Consider the following 13,981-nt stretch of genomic DNA (forward strand, 5'->3'; position numbering starts at 1 on the left):
ATTTTAAAAATTTGACCTGCTTGTGGGTCACATACAGGAAAAGGACAATTGGAATCCACTTCGAAGACAATGGGCGATGGGGCTGCTGAGCCTGGCCATCTTCCCCTACCCACTCGAGTACATCAGGACCTCTGCAGGACCACACAGGAGAGGCAGCACAGGAGGGGGATGGCAGCATCTGAGGGAGCCCAGCACAGCCTCCAGCAGGCTTCTGTCCCACACTCGCCAGGTGGCCTGCTTCTTGAAGGAGCCTTCAGGACCACCAGCCTCCTGGGTCCCCCCTACTCATGCCAGTGGCCCTGTAGAGCCCTCAGATGTGCTGGTACAGACCCAGCTATTGGGCCAATGGAGGGCTCACTGGGAGTATGATTCTCCACTGGGCACCTACCCAAGGGCACGGTGGGTGGCCAGACCCCCACGCCCACCCTTTCATGCTACACAGGCCCTCACAAGCCCAAGGCCCCTGCTTGTGTGCTGTTGTGCAGTACACAGCCGGCAGGTGATGGAGACTGGTATCAGGTTCTTGGTCACACTGGCTTGCCCAGGCACCCATGGTCCTGACACTGCCCACTCCAATCTGTCCACTTTGTTGGCTTCCAGGTGGCCCATGTTGGGGGTGGTTTCCAGCCAGTTGGGCTCCAGGTGCCTCAGCAGGGTTTGTGGGCTGTGCCTGGGTCCTGCCCACACAGTGGGGTACATCTCCATTGTAAAGTAGACACAGGCAATTGGAGGGGGTGAGAGGACACTAACTGCCCCCCAAAATGTGAGCTGAGGCCCTGGAGATGTGACTCGGGCAGGAGCCACGGGGCCTTTGGGGGAAGGCAGGCAGCAGGGCCAGAGCAGGGGGCCATCTCCAGCCACAGCTGAAAGGGGTGGGCTACACTGCCTGTCTGAGGGACAGGGTGTGGGTGACCCTGCTTCCCAGCTGTGCAGACGCTTGGTCTCGGGATAGAATGTTGGGACCAGGAGGCCACCATCACGCGCTCCTGGGCCGAGAGTGAGTCACAGATACCTTTCCCCTTCGCAGAGGCAGCTGATGAGTGCATTCCTGGGCTAGGCTGTGCCGAGGCTGTGGGGTGGTGTCCAAAACCTCTCTGGCTGGGCCAGTGGATTAGCAAGGCAAGCCTGAAGGCTCAACAGTCTGGGACTTCCCAATCCCTCGCTCTCTCCCCAGATGACCAGAAGCCACTGAAACCTAAAAAGCAAATGCCAGGCTGATGGTGCTCACTGCCCCAGGGTCCTCTGGCCTCAGAGCCTTCCTGGGAGGAAGGGCTACAGCCTGCCCTGGGCCGCCACCCTTCAGCATGCCAACTTTCTTTTTTCTTGTTGGTACTGGGGATGGAACTGAACCCAGGGGCGTTTTACCACTGAGCCACATCCCCAACTCTTTTTTTTTTTTTTTTTTGTGGTGCTGGGGATCGAACCCAGGGCCTTGTGCACATGAGGCAAGCAACCTACCAACTGAGCTGTATCCTCAGCCCCCTTTTATTTTGAGGCAGGGTCTTGCTAAGTTGCTTAGGGACTCAGTAAGTTCCTGAGACTGGCTTTGAACTTGTGGTCCTTCTGCCTAAGCCTCCCCAGTCACTGGGATCATAGGTATGCCCTGCTGCTATTGGCAGATGGTAACCTTTTTGCATAAATGTTTTAATTTGTCCTTGAAAAAAATTGAAACTTAAAATCATGCAGGGGCTGGGGATGTGGCTCAAGCGGTAGCGCGCTCGCCTGGCATGCATGCGGCCCGGGTTCGATCCTCAGCACCACATACAAACAAAGATGTTGTGTCCGCCGATAACTAAAAAATAAATATTAAAAAAAAAATCTCTCTCTTAAAATCATGCAGGCCAGGTCACTTTTATCACAAGTTCATACCAACTGAGACAAATTAGGGACAAAGCTTTTCATTTCACCCATGATAGCAGAGGGTCCTCTCCTGCTGAGGTGCTCCAGGCAGCCTCTGGGACTCAGGATGCAGACACATGATTCCCAGCAACTACAACAAAAGCACATCCATTCCTCTAAGGAACCTGTGGTGACTGAGAGGCCTTGGGGACCAGTCCCTTCTCTGATCCACACAGAAGCCTTCAGGGCACAGGTGGCAGGATGAGCCACTTGGGGTCCAACTTGGGGCTGCCAAACAGGCTCATCTGACCCATTCAGCTCAGTCCTGTCCAGCCTGAGGCCCAGAGCCTGCTGAAAAGGGCCATTTTGGGGCCCTGGTCAGCGCTGGACGGAGGCATTTTCACCTCACTGTCTCCTAGCTTTCTCTCCCCTCCCCCACCTTTCTTTCTCTGTTAGGGTTGGAACCCAGGTCCTTGCCCAACAAGAGGAAAGCAATGTCCGCAGCACAGGCTACCGCCAGCTGGCCACAGGGCAGAATGTTTAGTCTCCTGGCTTCCTGTAAACAAGGGAGAAGAAACTGTACTGACTCTTCCCAAGTGGCCAGGAGTCACGACTGCCCAGCACTCCCCGAGTCCCTAAAAATGCAGGACCCAGGCACCACCCAGCAGGGTCCCCACAGGTCAGGCCGAGACAGGCTGTGTGTGGGGTACAGAGTATGCAGCCCTGTGTGAGGCCCAGCGGGCACTACAGCAGGGAGATGCTGCCAGGCAGGGTGGCCTGCAGCCTGTGGCTCAAGGCTTGGCACCTTGAGGGGGTCCGACACACCTGTTGACTGGACTCTGTTGACTGGGGCCCAGCTAATGATGGGGCACTGCCTCTCCTCCCTGCCTGCAGGGCTGGCCAGTCTCGGTCCTGTTATTTAGGCCTCCAGTGGCCACCTGGAGCATCTCACCAGGGATGTTGAGCTTCGTCTCCGACTCATGTCCTATCCCCCAGTACCTTGGAATGTGACTTTTCTGGGGGGAGAGGGGCAGTATTTAGGATTGAACTCAGGAGAACTCTGCCGCTAAGCTATATCCCCAACTGTGCTTTGATACGGGTTTTTGTTGGTTTGAGTCAGGGTCTTGCTAAGTTGCCCAAACTGACCTTGAGCTTGCATCCTCTTGCTTGGCCTCCTGAGTCCCTAGGGTGACAGGCGTTGGGCACCATGCCCAGCTAGAATGTGAACTTATCTAGAAACAGGGTCACTGTTCCTGTAATTGGTTAAGATGAGGTCACACTGGAGTAAGGTGGCCATAAGTCCATTATGGCTGCTGGCCCTGTGAGAAGGAGATTTAGCCAGGTGCGGTGGTACAGGCCTATAACCCCAACAACTCAGGAGGATGAGGCAGGAGGATCAAAAGTTCAAGACTAGTCTTGGCAGCTTAGTGAGATCTTGTCTTAAAATAAAAAATAAAGGGCTGGGGATGTGGCTCAAGCGGTAGCGCGCTCACCTGGCATGCGTGCGGCCTGGGTTCGATCCTCAGCACCACATACAGACAAAGATGTTGTGTCCGCCACATACTGAAAAAGAAATATTAAAAAATTCTCTCTTCCCTCTCTCCTCTCTCTCACTCTTTCTTTTAAAAAAAAAATATAAAAAATAAAGAAAGGCTCAATGGTAAAGCACCCTAGGTTCAAGCCCCAGCACAGCCATCAAAAAAAAAAAAAAAAAAAAAAAAAAACATGCAAGGACTGACAGCCTGCGAGGGCTGGGCTGAGGGTCACACCACCCCACATAGTCCCTTCACTAGGGACACAACTGGACACCACCTTCAATGTGAACAGTTTCTGGCAGCATTCCAGAACCCAGAGAAGGTATGGCAGGCAGTGGAAATTGTGGGAGGGAGGGCTGCCCAGGGCAGGCAGGATCCTGGTCTTGGAGTGCCCAGCATGGGGAGCAGGTCCATGCAGACAGAGCCATCAAGGCAGCTCCCAGGAAACCACAGCACCAGAAGCTGATGAGGAAGTGACAGGTGGAGATGGCTAGGCCTGGCCTCCCCCACAGCAGACAGACGAGTGCTCATCGGATGTGGGGAGGCCCTCCCTCTCCAGGAGGCAGAGGCCACTCATCCCCAGGTGCTTGGGCCTCCTTACAACCTTGGCACCTACCTTGCCCTTGAGCCCACATCTGAGGCCTTCTTCATGGGCCCTGTCCTTCTCCTGCCCTCTGTTAAAGCACCTTCTAGGTCCAGCTGTGAGGCAGGGAGCGGTGGCCAGGAAGGATCTGACCCCTTTGGCCGGACACAACGACAGGTGGGCTGAAAGATGAGCCACCAAACATGATCTGGTGCGCAGGGAGGGGGCAGCTCGGTTTCAGCCTTCTCGTCCACAGGCATGACCACGCAGCTTTATATAGCTCCGCAGACACTATATAAGCCGGAAGCAAAGTCTCATCAGAAGAACCTGCACGCTGACCTGGTCTGGCTGGAACACTCCTCACCCCAGTGCAGCCGGGTCCCCAGGGGGCAGCCCACCCCAGCCCCCAGGATGCCCAGCCGAACAGTACGATATACCCGCTACAGCCCCCGGCAGCGGCGCAGGCGACTGCTGGCTGACCGAAGTGTGCGTTTCCCTAATGATGTCCTCTTCTTGGACCACATCCGCCAGGGTGACCTGGAGCAGGTAGGGCGTTTTATCCGGGCTCGGAAAGTCTCCCTGGACACCATCCACCCCTCAGGTGAGTGATTCCCAGAGGGACTGGCCATGGGCCTGTGGGGATACTGGGGAAGGCCAATGTGGAGGACTCCAGCCTTGACCCCTGCCTTCCCACCTGCACAGGTCTAGCTGCTCTGCATGAAGCAGTGCTCTCTGGAAACCTGGAGTGTGTAAAGTTGCTGGTCAAATATGGGGCTGACATTCACCAGCGTGACGAGACGGGGTGGACACCTCTGCACATGGCCTGTAGTGATGGGTACCCCGACATCGCCAGGTGAGAGAGTGGGAGCTGGTGCAGAAAGGTCCTGGCCCAACTTCTCCAGGCATCCACTGGTCCCCAGGAGGTGGGTCCCCAAAAGACAGCTCTAATGGTGCAGGCATGAACCCTAAGGGTTGTCCCCTGGCACCCTGTTTCTATCCTGTGTTGGCCCATAACAAACTGGAAAGCTGGCCGCAGCTTCCAGAGGGTCAGGTTTCCTCCTCACCCTGCGTGGAAAAACAAACAGGTGACCCAGGGCTCTATGCCTGCGTGCTGGGGTGGGGACAAGCATGCTTCAACCACGGCTGCCCTCTGCATCCAGGTACCTCATCTCTCTGGGGGCAGACAGAGATGCAGCCAATGACGATGGTGACCTGCCCTCCGACCTCATTGACCCGGACTTCAAGGACCTGGTGGAGCTCTTCAAAGGAACCAGGATGGATTAAGTTGGACCTGTACTCCAGGGCTCCTGGCTCCTAGAGAAGGGGCCTGCACCCTGTTCCAGGGAACAGGGCATTCTTCATTTGTGGCTCAGGGCTGCCACTGGGCTGGCCAGGACTAGTCCTCAGGCGCGACCCCTGTCCCCTACACCCATGTCTCTGGCTTGGCTTAATCACCAGGTGAAATTTTTTTGTGGTGCTGGGGCTCAAACCAGATCCGCACACGTGGTAGGCAAGTGCGCTATCACTGAGCTGCGTCCCCAGCCCTCTAGGTGGATTTTTTATTGTGACACTTTGTACTTTTTCAATAAACGTGATTCCCAAGCCTGTGGTGGTGGCCTGATTCCTAGGGTCCAGGGCCGGGCGCTCAGCACCCTCGCCGGGCGGGGCCTCCCGGGGCCCCTTCGGCCCGACTCCCGGCTCCGCTCCTACTTCCCAGTCGGCGCGCCCACCGGGCCCGCCACCTTCCGGGGCCGCTCCCCCCCCCCCCGGCGCGGTCACGTGCCCTCTGCGCCTGCGCGGGCGTCACTTCCGGCCGGCCCTGGGGAGGCGGCGGCGCAGCGGGCGAGGTGAGGCGGGCGCGGCCGGCGGCGGGTCTGGGCCGCGGGGCGGGGCGGGGCGGGCGGCGGGCCCGAGGCTGCTGCCAGGCTGCTCCCGCCGCGCCCCCGGGCGGCAGCGAGTGGCCGGGGCCGAGGCGCGTGGCGGGCAGTGTCCGCGCGCGGCGGCGCCGCAGGCGGGTGCAGACAAGGCGCCGGGCCTGCGGCCGGCCCCCCTGGCCCCGCTCGGCCGGTGGTCGGCCCAAGGGGATAGAGAACTCCGAGGGGCAGCGGCGGCTCAGAACTGCAGAGGGAGGAACGCGGCCTCCGCACCGCCGGCCCTGCTCGTGGACGCCCGTCGTCACTTTGCTGACAAGAGTACCACCTGGTGCCGCGTCCCCGGCTCGTGGCCGCGAGGGGAGCGGTCGAGGCGCGACCCGGCCCCCCCCCCGCACTCTCGCCGTTTCCGCCGCTGCCTCGCCCAGGACGCTCTGAAGCCCGGGGTCCCTTGGAGCCGGCCGCTTCCGCCGACGCTCCTCCCAGCCTGCGGTGGACGGCCAGAGCGAGCAGAGCCCGAGGGATGCCCTGGGCGTCGGGCCTCCTGCCTTGGGGTGCCGGCAAGCGTTGAGGCATGCTGCAGGGGGCTTGGGCCAGCCTCAGCATTTGGGCCCACCCAGCTGCCGACCCGGGAAGGATGGGGGTCATCAGGTGCCTTCTTGCTGTCCCAGCTGTAGGTACCAGAGCAGTGTGTGCAAAGCACCTTTGTGTCTGCTGTGACCACGCAGTCTCTTCAGTACCCTGTACTTTTCTGGGTGGTGGTCATTACCAGTGGGCTGGCTCTATCTTCCCATCCTGCTTAGTAATCAACAGCATCCCCTTTCATTCTTAAAAGTGTCCAATTGGACAAAATGGTGTGTGATGACCTGCCGTGGTTCTGTTGGTTAAGGAGCTGAGGCAGGGGCTTCATGTGGTACTCCATATGGGGATGCTGAGGCCAAGAGGGACTTTCCTGGAGGTGGCAGAGGAGGGATGGACAACCTCTGGCCAGGGTATTTCTGGCCCTGTGGACTGGGCCATCAAGACTAGAAGCAGTTGAGTCCTGCACAGCACGTAGACTGGAAGGTCACTTCCACTGAGGGGTGGCAAGTGGCAGGCAGTTCTGTGGCAAAGACTGCATTTGGGATTGGGGTGGGGGTGTAGCAGTAGGTGACACCTGAGAGAACATGAAACACCTGGGCCTTGGGCTTGATGGCAGAAGAGGCCATTGGCATCTCTCTGGTGAGTGACGTGGAAGGTGTCCAGAATGTCCCCAGCTCTGGGAGGCCGATGCAGCAGGGTTGGACTGAGTGTACGCAAGGTGGGGATAGTGAATGGAGGAAGTCTGTTGGTGGAGGGACTCTGGAGTTCTCAGGTCTGAGACACTGCTTGATGAGCTTCCTCTTGTTTCATGGTCTGTAGAGAAAAAAAAAAAAAAAAACTGCCAAACTTTGACATGTTAGCGATAGTTAGATACAACCCAATTTCAGAGTCATGAGGGAAAGGTATCTTAGAATTGGCATGCATGATTCATGCTTGAATCGCAGCTACTCAGGAGGCTGAGGCAGGATTGCAAGTTCAAGGCCAGCCTCAGCAACTCTGCGGGAACCTGTGTTGAAGTTAAAATTCAGCAGGCTGGGGGTGTCGCTAATGGTGGGACGCTTCACTTGCATGTGGGAGGCCTAGGTTCAACCTTTGGCAGCACATAAAGAACAATTGCATGTAGGCTGAGGTGTTGGGCCCCAGTGCTGAAGAAATGATTATGGAAGAGAGAAGGCAAAGTCAGGGAGGGATGCAGAGCTTGGGGTGGCATTGCCCACCCTGCCCCTCCTCCTCCCCTGGTGGTGACCCCAGTGGCGTGGAGGCCTGGGAGAGCTGTGCTGAATGGGCTCTGGAGACAGCCTTCTCCCTGGCTGCTCAGTGACAGCCTCTCCTTCCACCGTCCCTGTCCCTCGGTCTGCCTGGACAAGACCTCCACTCACTGCTTAGGCTGCAGAGCAACGGGCGGCAACCTGATAGCCTTCTGAAGCCTGGAGGGATTTTTGTGTGTGTGCTTTCTGGCACTTCTGCTGCCTGAGCCATTTCCCCCACCCATTCCCCTGCTGAGGTCCCAGGCTCAGCCCCCTGCCTGTCTGCGCCTTCAGGACCCTGCTCATCTGGTGTTATGCTTCCCTCAGGCCTGGCCAGTAAACATGCTCAGGTGTTCTTACTTGGCCAAACACAAACATCATTGCCAGCCAGGCTGGTGCCAGCAGGGGGACCCAGGTTGAGGGCATGGCATTTGTGAAAGCCAGGCAGCCACTGGAGGCTGTGGCCACCGAGCCTGAGGCTGAGGCTTCACTGGGAAGGGAGGGTAGGCTTGGAGGTAGGAGTCCCTGGACACAGCAGTTGGCGTGGGACAGCAGGCCTTCTGGGCCCTGGGAGCTGAGGCCGGGTGCTGAGTGCCTCCTTCTCTGAGGCTGTCCACCTGGTCCTACTGCCTCATCAGGTCCACAGGGCTTTCCCTGTGCTCTGGCGTTACCAGGCTGGTAGCCCTGGAGGACCATGGGCAGAGAGCCCCTGGAGTGCAAGAAAGCATGAGCACGTTGCGGGGGGCACAGGGTCCTAGGCCCCCTCAGCTAACTGTACCCTTTTTGTTCTTGTTTTGGTGGTGGGCTATGTTCACTTGTGCCGCGTTCAGTCGATGAATCATTATACGACCGCTTGGCAGCTAGGGCGGGAGAGCCCAGATTGTCAATCTCCTGCCCTTCACGAGGGGCTGCAGCTGTGTGTTCTGGGCTGCGTGGAGCCCCTCACCCTGGGGATGGGTGGGTAGGATTCTATACTACAGGCCCCCTTCTGGGGCTGCCTTGTCCCTAGCACATGGGTCGCATTCTGTGTGGACCATATGTCCACAGCTGGCCACCCCCAAAATAGACTCAAGCTGTGAAAATCCCCTGAGCTGAGACTAAACTGGCACTACCCGCCTCAGTCTTGGTCCCTGGTCAGGCCTGGCAGCTCCCCACTGCCCCCGTCTTGATAGGTCTGTTCCTGCTCACACCCCAGCCCGAGGGGACCAGGCAGCCTTGGGGCCTCTGGTGTGTGGCTGGTTCCTCATCCCCATTGTGCAGCCAGTAGGGGGCACTCAACCTGGCGCTAAGAGAGGCCCCTGCCTACTGATGGGGCCGAGCACCAGGCCAGCTCACTCTCTGCGTCCTGCATGTGTCTGACCTAACCTGGTGCCCCTAACTCCTCCAGCTGACCCTGCCCCAGCCTTAGGCTGCCCAGTATTGTTTGGAGCCCACTATTCTGTTGTGTCCCTTGGATGGTGACAGGTCCACATAGTTTGACCACAGCTTAGAAGGAGGCAGTGGACGTGCCTGCACCCTGCCCCTCTGCTAGAGGGGTCATGCTCTGTCCCACTCCTGTGTTCTGGGGCTTCTGTTTCAGAGGCTGAGGGGATCCTGCAACAGAGCACCAGGACCAGAGGACCAGCTATGACCAGGTGTGTTCTGGGCAGCATGATGGCCCTCACCTGGGGTGAGAGTGGGCCTGCTCTGCCCTGCACCCAGCCTCATGCTCTGTCCTCCCCTAGTTCCCCCGTCTCCAGAGTCGTCTACAACGGCAAAAGAAATAGCAGCCCGCGCTCGCCCACCAACAGCAGTGAGATCTTCACCCCCGCCCACGAGGAGAATGTGCGCTTTATTTATGAAGGTGGGTATGCCTGCGCAGGGGCTCCTCCTCCTGGGAATGGTCAGCCTTCCTGCTCTGCCCCGATGCCCAGGAGCTCCCTTGGGCCCTTTCCTGCCTCCACTGCACCACTCTGGGTGTTGGTGCCCCATCAGTCCTTCCAAATCTGAGGGGAGGGATAGGCAGATTGAGTGACAGAGGACACTTAAAAGCCCTAGAGGAGGGTGAGGGAGTAGGCATAACCCCAGAGGAGATGGCCTCTGCAGCCTGTCCTTGGCAGCCTGTCCTCGGCACTGGGGGTGCTAGGGAGAGGAGGGAGGTGTGGAAGATGGGTGCCCCCAGCAGTTGCTGACCCAGAGTCGGGGTGGGTGGAGGACGTGGAAGGAGGGCTGAGCCAAGGCCAAGCACTCCTGGGAAGCCAAGCTGGGTCAGATGGGTCATCTCTGAGAGTCCAGGCCCATGATGGGGAGTGCTGGGTGCTGGAAGATACCTTCAGCTGGCAGAGGGAGAGGGGTGTCTCCTGGCTGGCCTCTGCCTGACACTGACCCCACTGCCCTCGCCTGTGGCAGCCTGGCAGGGTGTGGAGCGAGACCTGCGCAGCCAGCTGTCAGGTGGCGAGCGGGGCCTGGTGGAGGAGTACGTGGAGAAGGTTCCCAACCCCAGCCTGAAGAGTGAGTGGGGCCATGGGGGGCACAGGACAGCCACCTGCTTCCTGCCCACACTACCAACGTGCTCAGGGGCTTCCAGAGGTGGGGGTGGCCAGGGGCCTGTGCCAGCACTGACCACACCTTTCCCGGCAGCCTTCAAGCCGATTGACCTGAGTGACCTGAAACGCCGGAATACGCAGGATGCCAAGAAGTCCTAGAGCGCCAGCGCCCTCCCCTGGCCGCTGGAAGATGAGGGTGCACTTGATGTTGGCTTCCTCCTGTCCTGCAGGCCCTCCCAGGAGGAGGGAGGGGCTGTGCTCCAGTGGGCTGCAAGCCCTAGGGTCAGCAGAATTGATGGCTGAGGCCACTTTTCTCTGCGCCCCTCCTGTCCTCCCTGGGGATCTCAAGCTGCCCCTGTCACTTGGAGGGGGGTCTGGCCCTGCCTGCCCCCGCCAGAGGCCCTGACCCCAGTCCCTTCTCACCTGCTGCTGCCCCTCCCTTCTGTTCCTGTCCACTGCGGGATCAGGAAGGAGAAAAGGGGGCCTGTTTCCCAGGTTGGTGGGACTGGCCGGTTTTGTCCTTGAGATGACCAGGAAGTGGGACAAGCACAGCTGCACCTGCACCCAACTTGGGTCCCCCACAGACTTTTGCTGGTCCTCTGGCCTGGACACTTGGGGAGCCTCCCCCACCCTGCCCCCACTGTCCAGCCTCCCCTTCCCTGCCTCAGCTTCAGGATGGCACCAGGTTTCAGCCTGAGACAGTACTGACCTCCCTAAATGGGTCCCCAGAAACCAGACCCGGCCTGGTGCCTAAGCCCGGTGGCCACAGAGGCACCCTTGGGCCAGGGGTGCCAAGGCTGACCTGAAATGGTGCTGTTGGGCCTGTCCTGGCTCTCTGGAGTGTGTGGGAGGGTCACCAGGGCCCCTTTTTTTCATGTACCCTCTGGAAGCCAAGTGTCTGTGTGGCCCCAGAGCCGGGGGGTCTGTGAATAAACATGGGTGGCACTGGGAGTGGCCTCTTGGCCATCTGTCAACCCTCTGTCCTGCAGCCCACACACCTGGACAGGGGACTCCAGCCATGTAGAGGCTCTGCCTAGCACTTCTCAGCGTGAGTCAGGGAACAGGGCAGGGGTCTGAGGGTGTCCAGGAGGGGAAAGATGAGCTGCTCTGAACAGTCAGCCCTTGTCCAGACTAGAGGCTCTCCTGAGGCCATTCTCTCTAGGGGTAGGACCCTGGGGCAAGTGGGCAACCATCTGCTGCCCTGGACCCACCTTCTATGGCCTGGCCTACTGACAGGGAGTTGGCTTCCCCAGTGTCCACATGGAAGCATACTGCTGGGCCCCCGAGAGCCCCAGTTGCATTTGACCTTCAGACGTGGAAACAGCCCTGGAACGCTTCTGCCCCTGAGACAGAGCCAAACCGGAATTTATTTCAGGAACACCCTTTCCCAGAAGGGTATTCCGAGGCTTGAGTGACCCCATGGGCTTCTGGGGGTGGGCTGGGCAAGTCTCCATGGGAGAGGACAGTGCCTATGAGGATCAGTTCCACCTTGGTGCCAGTGGCACCCCTGGAACATGTGGCCTTGTTAGTCCCTGGGGATCTGCAAGGCCTTCCATAGAGGCTTTGAGTGTCCCAAGCTGGGGTCACCCAAGCTTGCTACTGGAGAGGATGGCACATGGCTTGCCCGGGCACATCTCCACACCATGTACCAACCAGTGTCTCCGAGCACCCTAGACCACTCAGGTCAAGGCAGTGGACAGAACAAGCAAGGCCCCAACAGGTGTGCTTTCCATCCCTTGTGTTTGCCAGGACCAGCAAAGGTGTGAGACCCACCTGCACATGAGGCCTGCTGGAGGCTTCCCACCCCTTCCCAGAGGCAGAGGGGTCCTTGAGCAAGTTGCCAAGTCTCCAGCCTCAGGTTCTTTGGTTAGTGCCTACCTCAGTGCCTTGCAACGAGTTCCACCCACTCTTCTTCAGGTGAGAATCTAGTGCCTGTGGCCATGATTTGCCTCAGTTTCCCCAGGTGCAAAGTGAGTTTGAGCTGTGGTGATCTGAAGGCCCCTCCTTGAATGGTCGCTGGGCAGTTAGTGCCCAACATGATCTGGAGACAGCCTGAGGGAGAGTGCTGACTTGGGCTTCCAGCCTTCTGGGGCCTGCCCTGGGATGTGGCCACACCCAGGGTCCCTTGGGGCATGCATATCTGTGTCCCCTTGCACACCTTAAGGTCTTCCCTAGCACTCTGCCAGCTAGAGGCCCTGGGCATGGTCTACAACAACACCTGGGCATTGGAAGGAGGGCTTGCCTCACACCCTCCTGCAGCAGAGCCTAGTGCACTGTGACAGTCCTGGGTTGAAGCTGTTGTGGCCTAGGCCAGGGACGAGCAGGGAAGGGGAGAAAGAGCCTGCCTGGAAGGCCTGCCAAGATGTGTCCACTGGGGTCCACTCAGCCCCGCAGCAAGCCCGCCAGCCTTGCACCTAGGGCTGCCAGGGACCACTGCAGAGCCAAGTCCACCTCATGCGGCCAGTGTTCCTGTAGCCACAGTGGGCCGAGAGCGCAGGCGTGGTCCAGGGAGCTAGAGCAGCACTGGGGCAGGTTCACCCCTGCTGTCCACCTCACACCTCAGTTCCTTAGGGCCCGTCAGACCAGCCCCCTGCCTCATCTCCCTCCTCTGAGGTGCCTGTGACTACTCTCATCCAGCCTAGTGGCTCAGGGGGACGGCTGGGGGAGATGAAGTGAGCATCCTTGTGAGTTAGGGTCCCTCCTGTGTCACCTGTGTAGGTTGTGCAGGAACCCACACAGCACTCTTCGTTGGCCACTACGTGGGGAAGTTTTTTTTTTTTTTTTTTTTTAAGAGAGAGTGGAGAGAGTGAGAGAGAATTTTTTTAATATTTATTTTTTAGTTTTTTGGCAGGCACAACATCTTTGTATGTGGTGCTGAGGATCGAACCCGGGCCGCACGCATGCCAGGCGAGCGCGCTACCGCTTGAGCCACATTTCCAGCCCTGTGGGGAAGTTTTACCACCCTCATTTACACATCAGGAAACAGTGACCTTCAAGGGAAATTTGGTTGCGGGGCTTTTTTGTTGTTTGTTTTTGTTTATTTTAAAGTACTGGGGCTCCACCACTGAGCCACCCCCCACCCCTTAAGTGTTTATCCCTTTAAGCACTTATTTTGTTAATTTTTTATTTTGGGGGGGGCACCAGGGATTGAACTCGGGGGTGCTCTATGACTGAGCTACATTTCCAACCCTTTTAAATTTATTTTTTCAATTTCGAGACGGGCTCACTGAGTTTCCCAGGCTGGCCTCAAAACCTGTGATCCTCCTGCTTCAGGCTCCAGAGTTGCTGGGATCACAGGCATGCACCACTGCACCTGGCTGGGCTTCCTGCTCCCTGCCCCCTTAGTTTACATGAACACAATGCTTTTATTTTTATTTTTTTTTTAAATATTTTTTAAAGATAGAAGAGAGAATTTTTTAACATTTATTTTTCAGTTTTCGGTGGACACAACACCTTTTCTTATTTTTATTTTTAGGTGTTGCTGAGGATTGAACTCAGTGCCCCACAGGTGCTAGGCAAGTGCTCAACCCCTGAGCCACAGCCCCTGCCTCTTTCTCTTCTAAGTTTACTTAATTTATTTTTGTGTTTCTGGCCCTGGCACCAATGCCTGGCCCAAACAAAGCTCTATTGCCGAGCTACAGTCCCCCCTCCCTAGGAACATGTGGCCACACACGTGAGCTTTTGCTGTCCTCCACTTTCCCTATGTAGCTCTTGCCTGTTTGTACTCAGCACTGAGCTGTAGGGCAGGTGAGACTTGTTTTCTATTTTCTGCCCAACTCTATTTTCCTGGAGTTCCTAA

General features: G+C 57.9%; 2 protein-coding genes and 1 long non-coding RNA gene across 6 annotated transcripts; 2 read left to right on the forward strand and 1 right to left on the reverse strand.

The window, feature by feature from the left end:
* Positions 1 to 1,832: 1,832 nt before the first annotated feature.
* LOC143642296 (uncharacterized) lies at positions 1,833 to 4,098 on the reverse strand. Of its 2 annotated transcripts, XR_013155637.1 has the most exons (4): positions 3,991 to 4,098; positions 3,333 to 3,402; positions 2,279 to 2,395; positions 1,833 to 1,990 (listed from the first exon to the last, which is right to left on the reverse strand). It is a non-coding gene; the product is annotated as an uncharacterized LOC143642296 (long non-coding RNA). The 2 variants fall into 2 exon arrangements; XR_013155636.1 differs by lacking the exon at positions 2,279 to 2,395.
* Positions 4,099 to 4,274: 176 nt separating this feature from the next.
* Ppp1r27 (protein phosphatase 1 regulatory subunit 27) lies at positions 4,275 to 5,562 on the forward strand. The gene is made up of 3 exons (XM_077110565.1): positions 4,275 to 4,558; positions 4,660 to 4,810; positions 5,118 to 5,562. The coding sequence occupies exons 1-3, from the start codon at positions 4,369 to 4,371 to the stop codon at positions 5,239 to 5,241; spliced, it is 465 nt and encodes a 154-aa protein (XP_076966680.1). The 5' UTR covers positions 4,275 to 4,368; the 3' UTR covers positions 5,242 to 5,562.
* Positions 5,563 to 5,759: 197 nt separating this feature from the next.
* Mcrip1 (MAPK regulated corepressor interacting protein 1) lies at positions 5,760 to 11,133 on the forward strand. 3 transcript variants are annotated; one of them, XM_077110493.1, is made up of 5 exons: positions 5,760 to 5,804; positions 9,237 to 9,291; positions 9,382 to 9,500; positions 10,046 to 10,147; positions 10,277 to 11,133. In XM_077110493.1, exons 2-5 carry the CDS (start codon positions 9,284 to 9,286, stop codon positions 10,339 to 10,341), a joined length of 294 nt encoding a protein of 97 aa, XP_076966608.1. In that variant the 5' UTR covers positions 5,760 to 5,804; positions 9,237 to 9,283; the 3' UTR covers positions 10,342 to 11,133. The 3 variants fall into 3 exon arrangements, with proteins under 3 accessions (XP_076966608.1, XP_076966606.1, XP_076966607.1); XM_077110491.1 differs by lacking the exon at positions 5,760 to 5,804 and adding an exon at positions 6,387 to 6,505; XM_077110492.1 differs by lacking the exon at positions 5,760 to 5,804 and adding an exon at positions 6,387 to 6,501.
* The last annotated feature ends 2,848 nt before the right edge of the window (positions 11,134 to 13,981 follow it).

This window comes from Callospermophilus lateralis, chromosome 11 (genome assembly GCF_048772815.1).
Source record: "Callospermophilus lateralis isolate mCalLat2 chromosome 11, mCalLat2.hap1, whole genome shotgun sequence".
NCBI classification, from domain to species: Eukaryota; Metazoa; Chordata; class Mammalia; order Rodentia; family Sciuridae; genus Callospermophilus; species Callospermophilus lateralis.